We start from the raw sequence: 23,734 nt of genomic DNA, 5'->3' as shown, positions 1-23,734 counted from the left end.
ACGGGTATTCGTTCCGAGCCGGTTCACGAGTTAAACATATTTTTACATGATGTGCATAAGGATATGCGTACCACAAATCTGCTAGTCGACATATATCGATTCCGCTACGCATACGAGTACATGTAATACGGCTTCAGACTTATAAAAATTTTCCCAGTTTGTAAGAATGATAACACTGCCTTATATTTGAATCTATAGTATTTTATACTTCTCTCTAAATCGATTCAAAACATTCCCGAATAACATCAATGACACATATCACTGTTCCATGCTATTTTCGAATGATAACTTGAATCATGATTTTGATTGCGAATAATAAATTATCCTTAACCAAAATTCATCAAGTATGAACAAATGTTCATTAAGATTAATCATTTTATTTCGATAAGTTCCTTAACTTGGTAATTAGTTCTCGACTCGAAAATCTTGAATATGCATGATAGTCTAATTAGTTACGCGACAACGTCTCAAGGATAGAAAAGTGAATATAACTGGAGAAATAGGTGGTTCAGTCTTCACTTACCTTTTGCTGATGAAGTTCTTCAAAACCTTCAGTTGATCTTCACCTTCAAACGGTAGAACGCAATGATGACTGTCGTGATGTCCGTTTCTAAACTACATTTCTATCCTAGTACGAGACTTAACTAATTGTGGACTAGAAATCAAAATATAGTTTTGACAAAAAGCTTGAGATAGAAACACTTGTGAGTTCGACCGAGCAATGCTCTAACATATCTTTACATTGATAGTTGTGTATCCTTTTCTTGTTTTTCTATTATCAAGGTTTTCATAATCTCTTTCAGGCAAGATATATAGTAATCACAAAGTTCTCTGCGTCTCAGACTTTGTGATTCCTCAAGATAGATAACTGAAAACTAATCGTAATTGATCTTTTGAAGATTGTTCTTTAAAGGTGGTTAAGAACTTAGGCTGCTCTTCAGGAGTCGTAAGTTCCGGATTTGTGAGGTTTGCTAGTATTTTCTATTGCAAACAGATTTCCTCACCTTGATTTTTGATCTAAACGGAAATCAAGTAGGCTTATTTGTTAGAGGAAGATTGGTATCAAAAGTCTTCACTTAGGTTGGAGCAACTAGTCTTAGGCTGTAAAGGACGTCAGCTAAGGAATCAAGTGCTTAGAGCCTTGCGAGGTTTAAGAGACGTACGTAAGAAGCGCGACTGTAAGTGAATCGCTTGGAGGGTGGATTCGGTCTCAACTACATTTCAGTCCGAAGTCTGATAGTAGGCTAGTATCTGTAGCGGCTTACTACAGTTTGGTGTTCAAATCTGGACGAGGTCCTGAAGTTTTTCTGCTATTGCGGTTTCCTCATTAACAAAACTTCTGCTGTCTTGTGTTTTTTCTTTTCCGCATTATATTGTTTATCTTTATAATTGGATTTACACAATTTTGTACATAGTCAATCTTAGTAGATACGTCCGCTTAATTGTAATCGATTATGAGACTAGTTATTCTAGAATTCGTACCTTGAAAGATAGATAACAAGGGCAGATACGTCCGCCTAATTGTAATCGATTACGAGACTAGTTATTCTAGAATTCGTACCTTGAAAGATAGATAACAAGGTTAATTACTTGGCAGAATTCCAATTGTATTATTTGTATTAAGTTTTGTCCATATAGGTTGGTGAACGAAAAAGTTAGGTGTGTACTTAATACCCATGCATTTTCAGATCATTTATCATTGATGATGTTAGTTAAACCAGCTCCATGAACTCATATACACCCAACTTCTGCAAATCTCGAGCAATCCACACTAGGAGTAGTTTCAGATGTGAATAGTTTAAAAAAATGTCAGATGTGTGATTTGAACCCACGCCCTCTCTCGAAGACCAGAACTTGAGTCTGGCGTCTTAGACCACTCGGCCAACCTGACCAGTTGAAATTCCTAGCTCACCACTCACATACCAAGACCCCTGTGTTTAAACTCTAGATATTATTAATGTACGTGCAAACAACTAACATAAGTAGTTGGATATCAGTAATGTGCACATGAACGCCTAGAAAACAAAACGAATAATTTCCAAAACAAAGTTAGCTTTTTTATGATACGACTTGCAGAAGTAATTTTTTGAGAAACGCTTGCATAAACATAGTTAATTTTTCGATGACTAACTAAGGTTTATATATTGTTTGATTAATTAATCAGGAGCATTTAAATGGCAATTTGATGAGCTTGAAACTCTGTTTACAGCCTCCCAGGTACAGTTGCCACACGCTTGAAGCTATCTATTCCAGCCAATGACAAAAATGGTAAATGCTTCCTAGTCCTCCAGCAGGGTGTTAACATGCAGCATTATTGATGAGAATGCATCCAGCGTCGTTGCCTCTTATGACATTAGTAGTGTCCGAATTTTCCCCTAAACATGAACACATAAAACCCTCAGCATTACCATAACTTATCAAAATTAATAAATTAAATCCTTAACATTATATTTCATGTCCTAATTATTCGTGAGATTGCAATCACAAAAATCAGACAGTATAAAACTTACGGGAATGCTGGAACTGTTTGCATTCAAGCTCTCCTGAAGCTGATGGGATGAGACTAGTAGCTTAACTGAGCGAAATTGAACAGACGGATTCTGTCCCCTGACATCTTCAAAGGAGATTAACCCATGCTGTTCAAGGTGTTCAAAGGCCTGCAAAGAGACAACCAAGAGATATGTTGAAGAGTTTATTGGAAGAAGATTTTACTACCTACTACAGAAAACCAAGTTAACATTGATTTTTGTAAAACACTTCACACACCATTAAGCATCTATCTCTTTCATAATGAGTAACATAAATAGGAAAAGCATCATGTATGACTTTGTACTCTGCAATAAACCAGATGAAGTTAATATCACAATGATGAATACCATGATTGACATATATATTGAATAAGAGGACAGTTTTACAACCGGAATTCACCTTTCATAACAGAATTGAAGTTATAGGAGTTCTGCTCTTTAGTTTCCAGTCTCTTCATGCATACCAGAAAATAGTGCTCTAAAGTAGAACAATCTGCTCGAGTATAGATCCGAAAAGAATAAAGATATCACACACGCGCAAAGGAACGAGATTTGTATAAGCAGAATACATATCAGAAAAAACCAATGAAGTTCATGAACCTTGTAGGCTTTCCCGCTTGGGTTGCTGATGGATGCTCTTACTCGCAGTTTCAAAGTTCTTTATTGAAAGAAACGTTGATTCTTTTATATCCATATTACAAATACATCGAAATCTGCATGGAAAAAAATATGCATGAGTGAAAACTACATATTAGAAATCGAGGTGCAATGAATTAGTTTAACACTCATAACCTCCCATACTTACAGAAAGCTCAACAAGTTGTTTACACTGGAATCAGCATCAGATAGTTTCGTAAGAATTTCTTTAAACCTTTGATCTCCTAATATGCACTGTAAAATTTAAGACCTTAATTAAGGAATTCAACAGAACAGATCTAGTCTCCTGTCTGAGGATAATTACATCTTATCTGGATACAACTCTGACTGGATGATAGTTTCTCGTGACTTGAATGAACTAGATTTACTTTTGAACTCAATCACAAAAAGAATGGAAAAATCACACGAAGGATACACGAATTTTCTCATTGAACTCAACTACATAATCATGAGGAAAACTTGAATCTGCTGGCAAAGATAATATGTGCTCCAACAATCTATAAACCAAGATAGCAAAACATAATATTAAAAGAAGTGGCTAGAAGCAATAATGTCGTATCTAATCAAGGGGAGTTCAGAAATCCTCACATCTGTATGTCTTCTTTAGAGGGAGGAAGAAACAATAGTTTCCTGTGGGAAAAACGCGATCTTACTCTCTTTTCTAGGAGTTGATCTGCATCCTGCACCACAAGCATAAAACTTCGTCAGAGGTAACTTGAAACTTTGTGAAGCAATTTGGTGAAGTCTCTTGAACTGATATCTGAAGCTGTTATGGCTAGGTCAGGAATTAGAGGAATTGAGTTTCATAAGAAATATGAGATGGGTTTCTGCTGAATTGGGATTATTTATTATGCAATTGAAACTGGTGATGGCTGAGAAGATGAGGATGATATTATGAAATGGTTTCTGCTGGTGACAAGATGAAGGTTTGGTTTCTGCTGCTTATGGAAGAACTGAATCTGAGAAGATAGTGAAGAAATTGACTGATTCTGAGGTGGATTTGTGCTGACGTTCATGGGTTTTGAATGAAGAAAGGGAATGAATCTGGTGGTTGCAGAAATGGGGTTGAGAGTGATTTTGAGATTGTACCCAGGAATGGGTTGTGATGATTCTGTATTTCAGGTGATAATGAATGTGTGCGTGTTACTGAAAATGCAGAGATGGAGCTTGTGATTGTTTTGGTGCTGTGGCAGTGAACTGAGATGGAGTCGCAGGTGGTGCTATGGAGAGTAATTGCAGTTGGAAATGGGTGTCAAGAATAAAGGTGCAGAGATGATTGAACTCAGCAGTGGGTTCTTAAGCTGTTGCAGGAGTGGACTATGAAGTTGCAGATGGTCGACTTTGAGATGGATTTGTTTATGGCAGAACAAGGGAGTTTTCTGAATTGAAAGGCAGTGCAGGGAATAACTCAACTTTGATGAATTAATAAGGCTGTATGAATGATTAAATGTTGTGTGTGTGTTGAGTTGTTGCAAGAACTGCAGGGAATCAGTGCTGTGGAAGATGGGTGTGATGCTGTTGTTTACAGCTGAAATTGAAGGTTCACTGGTTGAGTTCAAGAATGAGTTGCAGTTACATGAGTTTGAGAGCTGGTAGGAATTGCAGGTGGTTTGAGCTGGGAGAATAACTGGAGCAGGGAAGACTCAGTGGAGATGTTGCATAAACAGTGCGGAAACGCAGTGAGAATGGTGAGCTGGTGGTACCAGTTCTGGTTATCGGATTTCTGAACTGAAAGTGGGGATCATAATATTTCAGTGAATCGCGAAGGGGGTATGTGTTTGATGCATGATTTGGCCGCGGCATATATAAGTTTGGAGCTACGCTTTTGGGTACGTTTTCGCAAGAGCAAGGAATTGGCTTGGATGGTATTTTGTGAATGTTTAAACCGCAGAGAAGTAGAGTTCAGGTGCTTGAAGGATAAAAATCCTGGCGACAGTTTCTGATTATTCAGGTGGCCAGAGTCAATTTCCTGGTGACCGGAATCCGACGACAGTGACCGGATTCTGGCGATGACATCAGCAATTCCGGCGATTAATTTTGGATCCAAAATTCCAGAGACATATTTCTCACACATGGGCTTGGTGGACTAATTGGAGATGGGTTTCGAGAATACCTAATATTGGAAGTATCCTTTTGGAATGGAAGAAGCATATAAATAGAAAACTCTTTCTCTAAACCTAGAGATCTCCATGAGGGAGACTTCTACTTGCTTTCTAGGGTTTCACATGATAGATTCTTCTAAACTCTTTGTGATGATTTCCAAAAACCCAAGTAGTTTTTTTTTTTTTTTGGTTGAAGATGTAGTTGGATTTTGCAACCAAGTTATGATTTTTATGAATTAGTTTTCTCTCGATATTATCGTTTGATTTCTACTGCATATAATAATTGCATGATTGATGTATTGCAATATGATTGAATGTTTGTTTGGTTGAGTCTAGAATTGATTGAGCTCACATCCATTTCTATAGCTAATTTAGGGTTCATCATCGAGCGATAACCTTGAATACGAGTAGCATGATATGATTACGGTGTGTAGTGATATACTCTTGTAATCATATGTAGAAGTTGACCTTTGTCCAATTGTCATGCGCAATGTATGACAATTGCATTGACTAGCCTATTTCTTAAAGTTAATGCTCCTAGGAATTGAACTTAATTAGCGCAAGGCGTTAGGTTATTCTTTAGGTAGAATTCACATACGCAACTCTAATGTGTGTGTTGATGACTTAGGAAATTCGCGGAGTGTTGTTGCAATAAGGTATTCTTTGACTTTTGATGATAACGATATTAAATACGAATTCTAATCATACATTCAAAACTTGTTTGCTAATGAAGATGAAACCTTTATCCAATATTTTCTCATCCTTGATTTGCGTGTTTTATTGTGTTGTTTGCTTTTATTTTACTTTTAGTGTATATAAAAATCAGAAAACCCCCATTGTTTTATATAGGAAACTATAACATATAGAAAACCTAGTCCTTTCTGTGGGAACGATCCTTTCTTACCCTTGCTATATTATTTATTTTGAGTTGTGAGAAAGTAATTTATTTTTGACGCATACGACTGCGATCAAATTTTGGCGCCGCTGCCGGGGAGGCAGCGGTTGTCATTTGTTTTTGGTTTCTTTTTAGTCTTGTTTTTGTTTTTATTTTCTGGTTTTTAACCTTGTTTTGAGAACTCTTGTTTCAGCAATCCGACGACCCAGTTTTGCACCCAGAATTTTCAGATGAGATGTTTTAACTCATGGGCTCGGTGGACCACGTGGAGATGGGTTTTGAGAAGACTTGACCTACTTTTGGAAAGACTATCCTTTTGGGAATTGAAGAAACATATAAATAGAAAAATCTTTCTCTAAACTTAGATATCTCCATAAGGGAGACTTCTACTTGCTTTCTAGGGTTTCACATGATAGATTCTTCTAAACTCTTTGTGATGATATCCAAAAACCCAAGTAGTTGATTTATTTTTATTGGTTGAAGATGTAGTTGGATTTTGCAACCAAGTTATGATTTTTATGAATTAGTTTTCTCTCAATATTATCGGTTGATTTCTACTGTGTATAATAATTGCATGAGTGATGTACTGCAATATGATTGAACGTTTGTTTGGTTGAGCATATAATTGATTGAACTCACATCCATATCTATAGCTAATTTAGGGTTCATCATCGAGTGATAACCTTGAATATGAGTAGCATGATACGATTACGGTTTGTAGTGATACACTCTTGTAATCATATGTAGAAATTGACCTTTTTCCGAATTGTCACGCAATGTATGACAATTGCATTGACTAGCCTATTTCTTAAACTTAATGCTCATAGGAATTGAACTTAATTAGTGCAACGCGTTAGGTTATTCTTTAGGTAGAATTCACATACGCAACTCTAATGTGTGTGTTGATGACTTACCAAATTTTTACGGAGTATTCTTGCAATAAGGTATTCTTTGGCTTTTGATGATAAGGAGATTAAATACGAATTCTAATCATACATTCAAAACTTGTTTGCTAATGAAGATGAAACCTTTATCCAATATTTTATCATCCTTGATTTGCGTGTTATATTATTTTGTTTGCTTTTATTTTATTTTTAGATTATAAAAATCAGAAAACCCCCCGTGTCACTTATAAGAAACCGAAGCATATTGACAACCTAGTCCTCTCCGTTGGAACGATCCTTTCTTACCCTTTCTATATTATATATTTTGAGTAGTGAGAAAGTAATTTATTTTTGACGCATACGACAGCGATCAAATTTTGGCGCCGTTGCCGGGGAGGCAGCGGTTGTCATTTGTTTTTGGTTTCTTATTTTTGTTTTTAGTCTTGTTTTGTTTTTATTGTTTTTTTGTTTTTATTTTCTGATTTTTACCCTTGTTTTGAGAACTCTTGTTTCAGGTACCAATTACTATGGACGGAGCATATTGGAACAATGGGTACGGTTATCAACCTCAACAACATTATGACAACTGTCACCCTTGCGGGGAATACAATCAAAATCAATCCTTTGGTTATGGTCAATATTACACGTACCCATTGAGTTATTCCCATACATACCAACCTTCTTACGGTAGGTATGTAAGTGAGCAACCACAAGGAGGGGAGAATAGTTGTGCTCCTATTAATATTTCCTCCAGTTTGGTAGATGAGATGCAACAATTTATGGTCCGCATGGAGTCAGTTTGTAGACAACCGAGCATGAAACCAATTTCATCGACCGAATGTGCTCATAGTATGTTTGACCCAATTTCTGATCGTAGTTATGATCATTCACCCATTCAAAGGGAAGATAATCGGCCTAACAATACTGAAGTAAGTGATTCTACTTTTTCCTTGTCGAACGAGCTTTTCCAACAAATGGAACACTATTTTCAAAATTTGGATGGATCACTCCAAGAGCTTCAAAAAGATGTTTCCATTTTAAGACAAGGCATTGAAGAATACAAAGAGGACATGCACAATTCTGCGAAAGACCAATCTTTGGGAAGTGGTAGCCAATCTTATGTTACCTATGATAGTGACGATGACTATGAAAGTACATCGCTTGAACCAATTTATGGTGACATTCCCGAGGAGTGTACAATGAAGTCTTTTTGCGATCAAGGTGAAGATGAAAAGGAATATGATGACACTAGTGTAGCTTAATCGAGCATTGATCTTTATAACGATCAAGAACATATTCAAAAGGAAGAGCTTGAGGATGATGCAATGAGTGTTCTAAAAAAGTTCCTTATGGTGAGACTTGAATCCGCAGTGGAATATGTACCTTGCAACAAGGAGGATTGTGCTGAGAATGAGACCGTTATGACCAATATTGTGGAAGACCCAATTGAGCTTGCAAAGAATTGTAATGAAGATGTTGATGTCGAGACTTTGGTTAAGGCAGAAGCGGACGAAGAATGGTTGCAAAGTTTGATAGAGGACCATGATATACAAGAGGTGAATAGTTCACTTGAATTTTTCAAGGATGAAGAGGATTCCGTGCTACAAGAGATTGTGCGAGGTTTGTCTAACCCTTTGCATATTGATTCTTCCCCTTTACCTCTTATTGGTTTGAATGTATGTGCTTCGAGAATATTGTTGAATGACTTTGTTTCTCGATTTCCGCCATTAGAGATACTTGATTCTCAAACTATGCAGGTTTTGGAACAAGAAACCGTGGAAGTACCCGACTTCTATATTCTTTATACACTTCCAAGTGTGGACAAGAATAAGTGTGGGGGAAACTTTTATTGGTTGATAGCTTCACTTATGCTTTATATTACTAATATTTGTGTGAAGCTAGTATTTGCAAAACAGGTGCTATGGGTAGATCCCCAACTTTTCCGATTATTGGTGTATGGAGAATCCGTCTTGCAAGTCGGGCTGACGACTTTAAACCAAGCGCTAAATGGGAGGCAACCCACTGGTTTTGTGTATCTATCTCTATCTTTTTATTTTTCAAGTCTTTTATCTTTATTTTCTTATTTTGGACATTTGCATATCAAAACTCCACCTTTTAGGGATTTTTGAACAATTTAGAATAAACACTAGCCTTTCTAAGTAAATGGAATTTTTTCTTGACGATGAGGTATATATATTGGCTGAGTTGAGATTAGATGCCAACTAAATAGCTTGTTTAGTGTTTATCCTCTATTGTTCAGAAATAGTTATGAGTTGGAGTATGAGTTTTTATTATGCATTTTATTTTCTTATTGTGTATTTATATCATGTTATGCATTTCCCACCTTGACTTTCTTTGGACGATTCAATTTACATTGAGGACAATGTAAAGTTTAAGTGTGGGGAAGTATTCTTATATAGAGTTTTTAGATTTGTTAGTTTTCCCTTGTGTTTTAAAAAAAAATAGAAAAACTAAAAAGAAAAGAAGAGAAAGTGTAGCAACTTGTGCCTTACACTAAATATGGAAACATCGTGGTTGTAGGAGTTGAGGAACCCATTAGTAGAGTGATTAATGATTTTTTTGTGGGTTGTTGTAGTAATGAGGTTCAAACTCTCGGACTTGTGAAGATTAAATTTAAAGATTTGATAAAATTATATACAAAAATATTAACAAAGTGGGCGAGAGGTAACCAAGACACTAGATTCCACTATTATGCAAAATTGAATGATAAATATTTCAAAACTCTATTCAATTCTTAAGTCCTCTTTTATCTTTAATTCACTATCAATCATACAGATTCTCAAACATTATTTGTAAACCTTAAGCATAGATTATCAAGAGATTAAACCAAGCATAACCTATCAAACTGAATAAAAAATAATTAACACAATCATTCAAATAAGTTAAAACTCTGCAAAAGCAGCGATTAGGTGAATTATATAATTGAATGAAATAGTTACCCATTTATGTTGCGTGAATAGCTTCCTCCATTTCCTTGGTTGCGAGGGATTTAGCTCATCATAGTAAAAATTCTCTCAAAATAATTTATTATGGCTCAAAAATGGTTTACAAATGATGAGAAGAAGAGAAAATGGTGTAAACAGCTAATGTGCGACCCACAGGAAGCGTCACACAAGAACGATACATATGAAATGCTGTAGTCTTTGGGAAACTACGACCCACACTCCGCTGTCGCTGTTATAGTTGAAGAACGACTGCTCTGGCAGGTCCGTTCTTCATGTTCTTCATCTTCATCACGAACAGCAGCAGCAGCAGCAGAGAGAATTCGTGATTCTTCCTCTGCAGCTTCCTCTCTTCTCCTCCCAACTCTCGACACCTTCCCAAACTGTTTTGCCTTGTATTTATAGTGAATTGGAGCCAAAAATCCGACCATTGATTGCATATATTCTCCATTTAATCCAAATATTCTCGGCTGCCAATAATAACGAAAATTTCCATTTTTAATCCCATGCACGCGTTAACTTTGATCCTGCACGCTCCCATTCGACTTATTCACGCCTCAACATTCTTCCAACGCCAGCAGAACTCCCCCATGTACACAAGAACTTCAATTTTGCTCGTGTTACAGTACACGTGCTCTGTTTTGGGTGTGTGAATCATACCGCAAATTCCAGCCAAATTTGATCGATCATGTCACCCATACTATGTTCCTTAACCTATATCACATCTCAATACCAAATTTCAGCCATTGAATCGACCCATAACCCCTTCATTTTGACGATCGAAATTCTGCCAGAACTGTTTAGAAATTTCCCGCCTTTTTCCAAAATTTGAATTATGAGAAGAAAAGTGTCCTCCCCCTAATACTGTACGGGTGTCCCTTTAGCAATTGGGGTGGAAATAGTAATTTTTCTGGGTTCCTCCGGTACATTTCTGGGACACTTCCGATGCATTTCTGAGGTGCCTCCGGTACATTATCCTGGGGTGTAAAACACTACTTTTCGAGCTCATTTCGCCGCAAGGATTATTTCTCTAAAAACATCTACAAAAACACAAAATAACACAATAAGTACTTAATCGATTCTAACAATACAGAATATTGAGAATAAAATAGACACATAAATGCGTCTATCAAATACCCCCAAACTTATTATTTGCTAGTCCTCGAGAAAAAATAAAATCCTAACTCACTAGGTGTCCCTATTGACCGAGTTAATCTCGGGAGGGTTTACCAGAGGTGTACCCACAAAACCTTTACTCCAGACCCTAGATATCTACAACGAACCTTGGAAGGCACTAAAGAATATCCTTGGTTGGCTTACAATCACTGACTACAGGAGAAAGTACCCTGATGCGAAATTCCAATTGTTGTACACGAGTTTACACTCAAGCATACTAAAATTCATATAAAGTGACACAGCTCTACTCAGATAGTTGCACTATGGACATCATATTCGGAGTCAAACTAATCATATGGATAGAAAAAGGAGATGGAAATAGAAAAATGTAGATGGTTTTGATGTTAACCAAATGATCGATGTTTCACATATCTGTCTGAAGGCCACTGCCAGACTGAACCTATCCTAATGGACTGAGATACCGGTCTGACTAATATCAACACAACTGGCATATACAAGGGAACCAGTGGTCAATAACTTAAATCTAGATCAACAAACTGGAAAATACAAGGGAACCAGCAGTTGACTACACAGAACAAAAACTTTTTTTTTAACTTAACGGCATGAATAGATCTTTTTGATCCAAGCGCATGCTTCTTGTCAGCAGTTTACACGATGGTTCCCACGGGTCCTGCATTCCACGCTTGCTTAAGCGACGGAAACAGGGAGAACACACGCATATTGCTATCCAAGTGTTAATACTTATTCCGATTGGCCTAACTGGTCCGGTATTTTTTTTTTCTTTTTAGTAACTCAGTCACTCTAATTCATCCTAGCAGTGGTAACAACTTGAATCGTGTGCCCCACCTAACCACTTAGAGAAACATAGTTTAAAATAAAAAAAAATGAAAAGGACTCAACGAGATATGGTGCAACTATCATGTTATTTCTAACACCTGAGCTATGTGCTTTTATGAATAGACTCTATAGATGTTTCCATCTAATCAGATTGGTTCCTCAACTCCTACAACCAAGATGTTCCCATCCACTTAGATTGGTTAGTGCAAACCTTAATAGGCATAAATTTCAAGGCTCTGGAGTTTAATAATTGCAACTAAAAAGTTTCTCCCATACCCCCAAACTTAAATCTGACATTGTCCTCAATGTTCTAAAGATGAAATTAAAAGCATGAACAAGGAGAAACGGTTACTATTTGAATCAAAAGAGTTAAAGAAGGATATTACCGTGTTGCATGAGATTGGGTTACCTCCCAAGAAGTGCTAAGTTTAAAGTCTTCAGCCATACTTAGAAAAGGATTGGTCAACTCGAACCATAAAGTAACAGTCGAAATAACTGTGGGTCTTCAAAACCAAATAGAGCTGACCATAGGAAACTGCAGTGAACCAAGAAAATGGACAAGAATAGCATGCCCTTACCTAGTTTCCTGATTAAGATATTTATATCTAATTCTGATTCAAGTTCAGGTTCTAAGAAAGGTTCTAAATAAAATATTTTCATTGGTTGCATTTCTTCATAGGTGGGATCCGAATCATTAGGTCCTAGAGTCTGGAAAAACTCAAATATGATCTTAGAAGCGCACAATAATAACCTAAATAACTGAGGATCCTCTAAGTCAATAAGATTTGACTTACAAATTTGACCACAATGAGAGTAGTGGTCACTCTTAAGCAAATGTGTCGATTCTAATTTCCTAAAGCATTTAGGTTTAGTCTCACAACTTAATATTCGACACATTTGAAATATAAACGTTCCCACATTTGGAAGAAAACTATTTGGTGGGAAAACAAAGTCAATCTGGGTATCATAGCATGGGCAAAACCACATCAACCAGAGGATGGGTTTCTAACGACTGAACTTCTACCTGGACATCATTAGGTTTGGGAAAACGTGTATGAAGATAATCTTGTAAAATGGTCGAGGCAGAGATATCAAGTCCTAAGTGTGGGGACTTTCTGAGAGTTAAAGGTAAGGCACTAGGGAAGTGATAATCACCCCCAAACTTAGAGTTTTCAGTGTCTCTAGATAGACCTCTAATTATTTCTTGAATTTCCGTATCTTCAGAGTCCTTAAAATATTCAAGAGATTCTTCTAAGTTATTATCAGGTAGTGCATATTTACTCATCTCTACGGGTCTATCTTCTTCTTCCAATACTATTGTTTCTAAGTCGTTAGACTCTAAAACAGTATTTCCGAAATGAACCCGTTCCTCTAAACCACTATCGGCTTCGTAATCAAAAGCAAAAACTACATCGTCTAAAACGGTGGTATCCCTAATCAAATCCTCGTCCTTTTGAATAGGTGAATAATCATAAAAATTATTTGGATTTGAACTAGAAATAATATAATCACTATACAACTCAATTGGATTACTAGACTTCTGATCACTATGCCTACATATTTCAGATTCTTCATTACTGCTATCCTCCTCATCATAGTCCGAAGATGATTGAACCTTATCTAAATAAGTAGTGTCTTTTATTCTAACCTCGTCCTCTAAACTAGGTAAATATTCACTATTTACATCAAGGATAAAATTAGAAACACTATTTTGGAATGTAAGATTATTTCGAGCAAGTCTTTCGTTCGTCTCAGCCATCAGCTTGAGGGATTCCTCTATAGAAAGTTCACTCATTATTGTAGTTCTTTCGTCTAGAATTACACTATTCATCTCAGCTAACTTACGCGTCGACTCAGCTAACTCCCTGAGGGACTCTTCTAATGGAGGAATAGGAACAGAGGGATCATAAAAAGGACTACTTTTCAATAGTTTGATTGTATCCTCTAGAGACGAAGAACTAGTACTATAATCTTCTTGCTCGTAAGACTGATGCATGTGTGGATAGTAATTGGGCTCACCAGGGTATGACCCATATCCTTCCAAATGATGGCGTTCCCAACCACTATTCCCAACATGGTCATAGAAAGGATGATGTCCATATTCAAATTCAGGTCGATATTCATTGTATTGGCTTCTATCATACCAACTCGACATTCTTAATTGCAAGGGAATTCTACACAACCACAAACAAGGCCGACTCGACTCCATCAAAACAAACCTAAAGATTTCTAGCAAACAAAAAGCATGATGGCTCCACTTAGATTGTTTTCTAGACCAGCTTATATTCCTTCGAAAAGGAATTCGTTACAATTTGAGCACACCCCTCTGGAATCAATCCGAGCTAATGTAAGTTGAATCGAGGCGAGGGAAGCTTAGTAGAGCTTTGATACCCAAGGCCTCACCGCATTAGAAGGCGGCGCAGTCACGCATTCAACTCACAGAAACCATCATGAACTTTGAAGTGTGCTTAAAGAGCAACCAATATTTTTCGAACGAGTTTCCTATTAAGCTCGTTACCCTATCGGTCTCGTTCTATTCCAATTTTTAAAGCTTGGGTTCGCGTTAGGTTTCGTTTTCCTAAGGCGGACAAGAAGGGAGCGGTGATGAAATCCGAACCCTTATCTTGTATTGGCCAGGCCTTGCCCTTTACTAGGAATTTAAAAACAGTCCAAATTCGTCCTCAATCAATGAATCACCTTAAGGAATACAGTAAACCCGCTAACAGGAGATTCGCGAGTGTTTCGATGGACTTACCTCCCGTACCAGACGGGGGATGAACCGTTGAATTCGACTCGGGCCACGACTCCTATGTCATGTACGAACCCGAGGGGCCGAGACGATATAGTAATCGTCGTCCTTCCCTGCACACAGTTTATATAATTATTATTTTTTTAATAATACCCTTCTGTAGGGTAAAAAAAAAGAATAAAGTCCAATTTTCCAGAATAAAGTCCAAATAAAAAGTCAAAAAATTACAAAAATTATGAAAAATAAAGCCTATTTACAAATCCTAAAAAAAAATTATGTCTTTTTTTCTTCTCTTTTAGCTTTTAGCTTTAAGCTTTTTGTTCCCAAGTCCTTAGTATTCCACTTCGAACCTGTAAATAAAAGACACAAAAAGAAACGTAAAAAGGAACAAATAATAGTAAACGAAAAATAAAAAGAACCTGAAAATTCTACCTAAGCACAAATCCGCGTCGGCGGCGCCAAAATGATTAATGATTTTTTTGTGGGTTGTTGTAGTAATGAGGTTCAAACTCTCGGACTTGTGAAGATTAAATTTAAAGATTTGATAAAATTATATACAAAAATATTAACAAAGTGGGCGAGAGGTAACCAAGACACTAGATTCCACTATTATGCAAAATTGAATGATAAATATTTCAAAACTCTATTCAATTCTTAAGTCCTCTTTTATCTTTAATTCACTATCAATCATACATATTCTCAAACATTATTTGTAAACCTTAAGCATAGACTATCAAGAGATTAAACCAAACATAACCTATCAAACTGAATAACAAATAATTAAGACAATCATTCAAATAATTTAAAACTCTGCAAAAGCAGCGATTAGGTGAATTATATAATTAAATGAAATAGTTACCCATTTATGTTGCGTGAATAGCTTCCTCCATTTCCTTGGTTACGAGGGATTTAGCTCATCATAGTAAAAATGCTCTCAAAATAATTTATTATGGCTCAAAAATGGTTTACAAATGATGAGAAGAAGAGAAAATGGTGTAAACAGCTAATGTGCGACCCACAGGAAGCGTCACACAAGAACGATACATATGAAATGCTGTAGTCTTTGGGAAACTACGACCCACACTCCGCTGTCGCTGTTATAGTTGAAGAACGACTGCTCTGGCGGGTCCGTTCTTCATGTTCTTCATCTTCATCACGAACAGCAGCAGCAGCAGCAGCAGAGAGAATTCGTGATTCTTCCTCTGCAGCTTCCTCTCTTCTCCTCCCAACTCTCGACACCTTCCCAAACTGTTTTGCCTTGTATTTATAGTGAATTGGAGCCAAAAATCCGACCATTGATTGCATATATTCTCCATTTAATCCAAATATTCTCGGCTGCCAATAATAACGAAAATTTCCATTTTTAATCCCATGCACGCGTTAACTTTGATCCTGCACGCTCCCATTCGACTTATTCACGCCTCAACACTCTTCTAACGCCAGCAGAACTCCCCCATGCACACAAGAACTTCAATTTTGCTCGTGTTACAGTACACGTGCTCTGTTTTGGGTGTGTGAATCATACTGCAAATTCCATCCAAATTTGATCGATCATGTCACCCATACTATGTTCCTTAACCTATATCACATCTCTATACCAAATTTCAGCCATTGAATCGACCCATAACCCCTTCATTTTGACGATCGAAATTCTGCCAGAACTGTTTAGAAATTTCCCGCCTTTTTCCAAAATTTGAATTATGAGAAGAAAAGTGTCCTCCCCCTAATACTGTACGGGTGTCCCTTTAGCAATTGGGGTGGAAATAGTAATTTGGGGGTGGAAATAGTAATTTTTCTGGGTTCCTCCGGTACATTTCTGGGACACTTCCGGTGCATTTCTGAGGTGCCTCCAGTACATTATCCTGGGGTGTAAAACACTACTTTTCGAGCTCATTTCGCCGCAAAGGCTTATTTCTCTAAAAACATCTACAAAAACACAAAATAACACAATAAGTACTTAATCGAGTCTAACAATACAAAATATTGAGAACAAAATAGACACATAAATGCGTCTATCATAGATTCTATTCATATGAAAACGAACAAAATATAAAAATAAATAATATGTTAGTTGTCACCATATCTCGGAGTCGTCACCATATCACGTTCTATTTTTATTTTTCCATATTTATTTATTGTTTCTCTAGGTGAATTGGTGGGGCACGAACATCGAATTGTTATCACTGCTAGGATGAAATAGAGTGATTGAGTTACTAAAAAAAAAGAAAAAAAAAAGAGACCGACCAATTGACCAAAAGGAATAAATTTGACACTTGGATAAAGCAATATGTGTGTGTTCTCTCTGTCTCCGTTGCCTAAGCAAGCGTGGAGTGCAGGATCCAAGGTAACTATCATGTAATCTGCTGATAAGAAACATGCGCTTGGATCCACAAGATCCTATCATGATGTCAATGAGAAAAAAAAAATTGAAAAAAAAAAGAAAAGAAAGAAATAATAATATTATTATTGTGTTGAATAAAATCGATCACTGGTTCCCTTGTATATGCCAGTGAATTGATCTAGAATTAAGTTTGTCAACCGCTGGTTCCCTTGTGTATGCCAGTTGTGTTGATATTAGTATTCGGACCAGTAGCTCAATCCAATAGGATTTTTAGGATTATTTTGGCAGTGACCTTCAGACAGATTTGGGAAACACCGTTCACCTTAGTCAACAGTTCTCCACCATCTACTTTCTATATCCATCTTCTTAATCTTTTCATGTGATTGTGGTTGATTAGATTTCGAGTATTGTGGTTCTGTTCAACTTTTTGATAAAGCTATATTACTAATTTATGAATGAACTGGATTCGAAAGTGGGTACTTCCTCTTGTAATCATTGATTGTTTGCCATCGAATAAAAAATGTTTAGTGCCATAAATTTCTCACAGGTAGATGGATTTTGGGAATAAAGGTTTTGTAGGTACACCTCTTGTAAACCTTCACGAGACTATAACTCGTCCACTAGGGACACCTAGGGGTTTAAAGGCCTGTTATTCATGCTAAGAGTAACCGTATCCTCGACGAGACGGAGTTGTATGTATGTTTTAGAATTTGTTTTGTTTGATTTGCTCGAGGACTAGCAAAGTCTAAGTGTGGGGGAATTTTATAAGTGTTGTAAAACACCTTGATATTTATCTATTGTTTATGCTTTCTTGACGAGTTTTCTTGTAGATTATGTATCTTATGTTTGTTTTTGAGTTTATTAGGTGCAATGGAGACATTTGGAGCAAAAGAAGGAGAAAACGTCCATTTGGAGCTTAAAGCGCAAAAAGGTCAATTCACAGGCGAGTGATACTTGGATCCAGCTAAGATTATGCAACAACAAGGTGAAGAATGAACTGTCAGTTTCCCGCAACCGGCAGTTAAGCACGAAAGCAAATCGACCGTTGGTTATCTGGAATTGACTGGCCAAAGTTAAGGTGGCTCCTATCCAGCTAAATGGGTGCCTTTAGATGTCTCTACTTGATTAACCCCGAAACTAGATCGGGTTTCTCTTCTGTTTCATTACAACCCACGTAAATTTCAGAGATAGAAAGAAATGGAGGCAGCTTCAAATTCAGAGAGATGGGGGATCTTGATCAGCAAAAAAAATGAGAGAATTAGGTGAGACAAGTTGTAGGATCAGAATCTCGCAACAACGACATGCTTGCGAAATTACTAGCAATACATCACGAAGACATCGCAGTATGATTTCAGAAATGATATAACAGATGACATCAGCTTAAACGTGAGAAAAGTATGATGATCGTGCGAAATTTAGGATGTTTGCGAAGTTAACATTTGTAAGTTTGCGAGAATACCGCAAGCCAGATCCGAAATTAGGGGAAATATGAGTTGTACTCCACTACATATGAGCTGTCATCCATTATGTAAATACATATATAAAGAGAAAGGCAAGAGAGAGAAAGGAGGATAATAAAAAAGAAAAAGGAGAGATACACTTTAGGGAGGACACATTTGTAGAGAGACAGAGAGAGAGTAGAATTTGTATTATTATCTTCTTCTTCCTTCTTCAACCAAGAGCTCCAAATACTCATTAATGGAGTCTCAATTGTAATCCATATGTAATTACAAACAATCATAGTGAAGATCCCTAACCCCGTGGATGTAGATCATATTGATCGAACCACGAAAATCTTGTGTCTTATTTTCTATTTTTATTATTTTTATCTTTACTTTAATATCAAATAAGTTTAGATCTAGAAATTATAGTCATGATAATACAAGGGGTGTGTTGTGGGATTTTCTGCAACTACATTTTGGCGCTAGAAACAGGGAGGAGTAAAGGATTTATCCTTCCTGTAGCTTGTTGGTTCAAGAAATTTCCATGAAGATTAGATATTGTTCATATTTTTCTAGATCTACAAAGTTTAGGTTCAAAAATGGAAATTTTATGGAAGAAATCACACTTTCAGAGAGTAACCATCATCAACAATTCAAAGACATGAAAAGAGTGAGAGAAAAAATTAGTTGTTGTGGTGAAATTTAAGGAAAAAATGAAAGTTTCAGTGGAAGATTTTCATGTTCAGGAGAAGAAGGCAAATATGAAAGAAGTTAAGGAAGGACGAAGAAAAGATAAGAGGCAGATGCTGCAATTTCTATCACAAACAGAAATTCGCACAGATGGTTCAAGGCTGAGCGAACAAGAAATAGGTCACGGGTTCGAATTCGCAGAGACACATATTTTTCATTTTCTTCTCATTTGTATGGTAGAATAAAAGAATAAGGAAAAAAAGTTATGAGTTAATTTCGCAGAGAGATTCTTTCACAATTGGTCCAGAGCACAGTATGTGCATTCGTGGTCGCAAGTTCGAATTCGCCTGCGAACATAGTTTTCTTCTTTTTTACAGAAAGCGAAAAAATGATAATTTCGCAATATTGTTTCATTATTTCGCAAACAAGAGGCAGCACAATTGGTCATCTGCGAAGTTAATGAGTTCATGGTCGTGTGATCAAGTCCCAACACAGGCGTATTTTTTCGCACATATATTTCTTTGATTATTTCGTACAGAAGAGAGTTGATGATAATTTCACAGAGATATTTCACAAAGAATAAGCTTGCACAGTTGGTCAGGAGGCATGAATGCAAGCAGCAGGTCGCGGGATCAATTCTTGCTTCTCGCATGTTTATTTTTGTTACGCGAAATTTATACAGAATTGCCTCTCACACAGTTGGAATTTGATTACTTCACAAGAACTTTGATTATTTCGCAAGAGAGGGTTAGCATAGTTGGTATGGCGCGAGAATATGCAAGTAGCAGGTCGCGGGTTCGATTCTTGCCTTTCGCATCTGTTTTTGCTAAGCGACACTTATACTTCATTCAACGTATTTTTCGCGCGAGATTGACAAATCACATAAAAGCTAAGTACCACTTTCCTTGAACATTTTACTTTTACAGAAAATAAAAGATTTTTGATTTGATTTACAAAAGGCGATATAATCGCAGAATTACAGAAATTTCAGAATTACAAAGATTCCACAATTACAAAAGAAACCGAGAAAAATCTCGCACAGATCAATTTATATATTTCTCTTGAAAATTTGCTTTGTTTCAAATGAGAATGATATCTAACATGGAGAGTAGTAGGAGGCAAAATAAGACCTTCCATCAACATGCTAGTAAGACCTTCCATCAACAGGCTGCATAAGACCTCATTAGGATCATTTCCATGAAAGATGTTTATCGGATGAGACGAAACAAGTTATACAAAGAAAATCAAAACAAAGAAAAACGATTTGAACTTGCAATTAAATGAAAACTTTTGATAAAAGAAATGTTGAATACTAATCTAAATTCTTATTTGCATTACAACATTGCAAGAGGCAGAGAACGTGGAGTATAATTTCGTAATACTTCTTATTCGCAATCAAGGACGGATACTTCTTATACTTCTCAAAGGATACTTCATACTTCTTATATATTTCGAGGATTAAGTACTTCTTATACTTCTCAAAGGATACTTCATACTTCTTATATATTTCGAGGATTGAGTACTTCTTATACTTCTTCAAGGATACTTCATACTCCGCATACTTCAAGAGATGATACTTCTTACTTAATTCGCAACGCTCCGGAACTTCACAAAAGAATAGAGGCAAGTACGCACTTTTCAAGTCCAATATTCTTTCGCTCGTTCCTCCAACAACACGTATCTCGCTCCAACAATTACAACAACGGATTTTTTCCTGAAAGATCGCTCTTCAAGCAATATTCAAGAAAAAAGAGGCAAGATGTAGGATCAGAATCTCGCAACAACGACATGCTTGCGAAATTACTAGCAATACAACACGAAGACATCGCAATATGATTTAAGAAATGACATAACATATGATATCAGCTTAAACGTGAGAAAAGTATGATGATCGTGCGAAGTTTAGGATGTTTGCGAAAATACCGCAAGCCAGATCCGTAATTAGGGGAAATATGAGCTGTACTCCACTACATATGAGCTGTCATCCATTATGTAAATACCTATATAATGAGAAAGGCAAGAGAGAGAAAGGAGGATAATAAAAAAGAAAAAGGAGAGAGACACTTTAGGGAGGACACATTTGTAGAGAGAGAGAGAGCAGAATTTGTATTATTATCTTCTTCTTCCTTCTTCAACCAGGAGCTCCAAATACTCATTAATGGAGTCTCAATTGTAATCCATATGTAATTAAACAATCATAGTGAAGATCCCTAACCCCGTGGATGTAGATCATATTGATCGAACCACGTAAATCTTGTGTTTTATTTTCTATCTTTATTTTAATATCAAATAAGTTTAGATCTAGAAATTATAGTCATCATAATACAAGGGGTGTGTTGTGGGATTTCCTGCAACTACACAAGTATTGAGTAGATCAGGGAGCTGTGAGTCTTTGTTAGCACCGGGAAGAGGAAGATTAATGAAGAGAAGAAATCAAATGTGTTGTCATGATTCAATTGAAGATTAATGGCCGAGATATGATGCAAATCAAGTCTGTTAAGGTTGTGTAAGGATGGGTCTGAGATGATTTTGAATTTAAGAGCAAGGTGGAGTCGATTTGTGAAGCAATTTGGTGAAGTCTCTTGAACTGATATTTGAAGCTGTTATGGCTAGGTCAGGAATTAGAGGAATTGAGCTTCATAGGAAATATGAGATGGGTTTCTGCTGAATTGGGATTATTTATTACTGCAATTGAAACTGGTGATGGCTTAGAAGATGAGGATGATATTATGAAATGGTTTTTGCTGGTGACAAGATGAAGGTTTGGTTTCTGCTTCTTATGGAAGAACTGAATCTGAGAAGATAGTGAAGAAATTGACTGATTCTGAGGTGGATTTGTGCTGACGTTCATGGGTTTTGAATGAAGAAAGGGAATGAATATGGTGGTTGCAGAAATGGGGTTCAAGAATGAGTTGCAGTTACATGAGTTTGAGAGCTGGTAGGAATTGCAGGTGGTTTGAGCTGGGAGAATAACTGGAGCAGGGAAGACTCAGTGGAGATGTTGCATAAACAGTGCGGAAACGCAGTAAGAATGGTGAGCTGGTGGTACCAGTTCTGGTTATCGGATTTCTGAACTGAAAGTGGGGATCATAATATTTCAGTGAATCGCGAAGGGGGTATGTGTTGGATGCATGATTCGTCCGCGGAATATATGAGTTTGGAGCTACGCTTTTGGGTACGTTTTCGCAAGAGCAAGGAATTGGCTTGGATGGTATTTTTTGAATGTTTGAACCGCAGAGAAGTAGAGTTCAGGTGATGGAAGGATAAAATTTCTGGCGACAGTTTCTGATTATTCAGGTGGCCGCCAACCACCACCACTGTCCACCATCGCCACCACCAGCACCGCCAACCAGCACCGCCATTTTCCTCCACTACCACCGCCAACTACCACCACCGACAACCAACGCCACTGTACACCACCGACAACCACCACCACTACCCACCATCGCCACTAACCACCACCACTTTTTTCCACCACCAGCAACCACCAATTCCACCACCATCATCTAGAGGCAACTTGCTGAAAGTTGTCTCCAAATCTGGAGGCAACTTGCTGAAGTTGTCTTCAACAGTGGAGGCGACTAGATCAAGTTGTCTCCACATATGGAAGCAACTAGAACAAGTTGTCTCCACATTATGAAAAGTATACACAAAAAATGAACCCGACGTGAGTTGAACACGCATCATCTGACATGGAGTCATCCGTGCTACCGTTGCACCACAGGTTTGTTAATGTATAAAACTACACAGATGTTCATGGTATGTAACATATACATATCAAAATCACATACCAGCATCTCCCGCTTCATATCTCTTTACTGCATTAACACATTTTCAATTACAAACCCAGAAAGCAGACTCACATATTCGCCACACCATCAGTGCTCAACCAACAATTCAAACCACCACCAGACAACACCATATCCTCCATCTCTGTTACTGAAACTCATATTGAGTTCCTGCTGAACTTCCTAAGCATTCATTTATCCTCTTAACTTTAAAGCATGAGCATCAACAACACAACCATCATCAGCAACTCAACACAACAACTACTCTAAGATATATGTATAAGATAATTTCAGATGAATGAATGAACCAAAAAACATAACCAAGTTGCCTCCAAACTGGAATCAACTAGCTCAAGTTGCCTCCAATCTGGAACCAACTATCTCAAGTTGCCTCCAAAAGTGAAAGCAACTTTCTCAAGTTGTCTCCAAAAAAAGGAAGCAACTAGCTCAAGTTTTCTCCAATAGAGGAAGCAACTTGGTCAAGTTGTCTCCAATAGTTTGACGCATCCAAGACAAGTCCACTGCAACAAACCACTACTTCTAACACAACAAACCACCTCCACTGCAACATCCACTACCACATCAATACCAGCTGCTGAAAAACGGGGGTCTAACAACACCACCCAATATTTCGCTTAGCAATCTGTATGGACTAACTCCAAAACACTTTCTAAAGAATCAACTAGACAGTCAGACCCAATCTAGGTAAAAGTATCTCAAG

General features: G+C 37.1%; 1 protein-coding gene and 1 non-coding gene across 2 annotated transcripts; both read right to left on the bottom strand.

Annotated features, from left to right (window-relative positions):
• Positions 1-1,807: 1,807 nt before the first annotated feature.
• TRNAL-CAA lies at positions 1,808-1,891 on the bottom strand. Its single transcript has one exon. It is a non-coding gene; the product is annotated as a tRNA-Leu (tRNA).
• A 325-nt stretch (positions 1,892-2,216) lies between these two features.
• LOC113359520 (origin of replication complex subunit 4-like) lies at positions 2,217-23,156 on the bottom strand. The gene is made up of 10 exons (XM_026603136.1): positions 23,089-23,156; positions 22,682-22,838; positions 3,774-3,865; positions 3,601-3,682; positions 3,334-3,419; positions 3,129-3,241; positions 2,929-3,021; positions 2,767-2,834; positions 2,511-2,657; positions 2,217-2,375 (listed from the first exon to the last, which is right to left on the bottom strand). The coding sequence occupies exons 1-10, from the start codon at positions 23,154-23,156 to the stop codon at positions 2,346-2,348; spliced, it is 936 nt and encodes a 311-aa protein (XP_026458921.1). The 3' UTR covers positions 2,217-2,345.
• Positions 23,157-23,734: the final 578 nt, after the last annotated feature.

Source organism: Papaver somniferum, chromosome 3 (assembly GCF_003573695.1).
Source record: "Papaver somniferum cultivar HN1 chromosome 3, ASM357369v1, whole genome shotgun sequence".
In the NCBI taxonomy this organism is placed as follows: Eukaryota; Viridiplantae; Streptophyta; class Magnoliopsida; order Ranunculales; family Papaveraceae; genus Papaver; species Papaver somniferum.
The sequence above is the reverse complement of the archived record's forward strand: the minus strand, read 5'-3'. Positions and strand labels throughout refer to the sequence as shown.

What these genes read in the sequence shown, in the direction of transcription:
- LOC113359520 (XM_026603136.1), bottom strand. Translation starts at nt 23,156, where the DNA reads ATGGAGGATATGGTGTTGTCTGGTGGTGGTTTGAATTGTTGGTTGAGC. An exon ending in ACTGATGGTGTGGCGAATAT is followed by an intron (nt 22,839 to 23,088) that starts GTGAGTCTGCTT and finishes AACTTGTTCTAG; the next exon opens with TTGCTTCCATATGTGGAGAC. An exon ending in CTTCAATTCTGTTATGAAAG is followed by an intron (nt 2,835 to 2,928) that starts GTGAATTCCGGT and finishes GGTTTATTGCAG; the next exon opens with AGTACAAAGTCATACATGAT.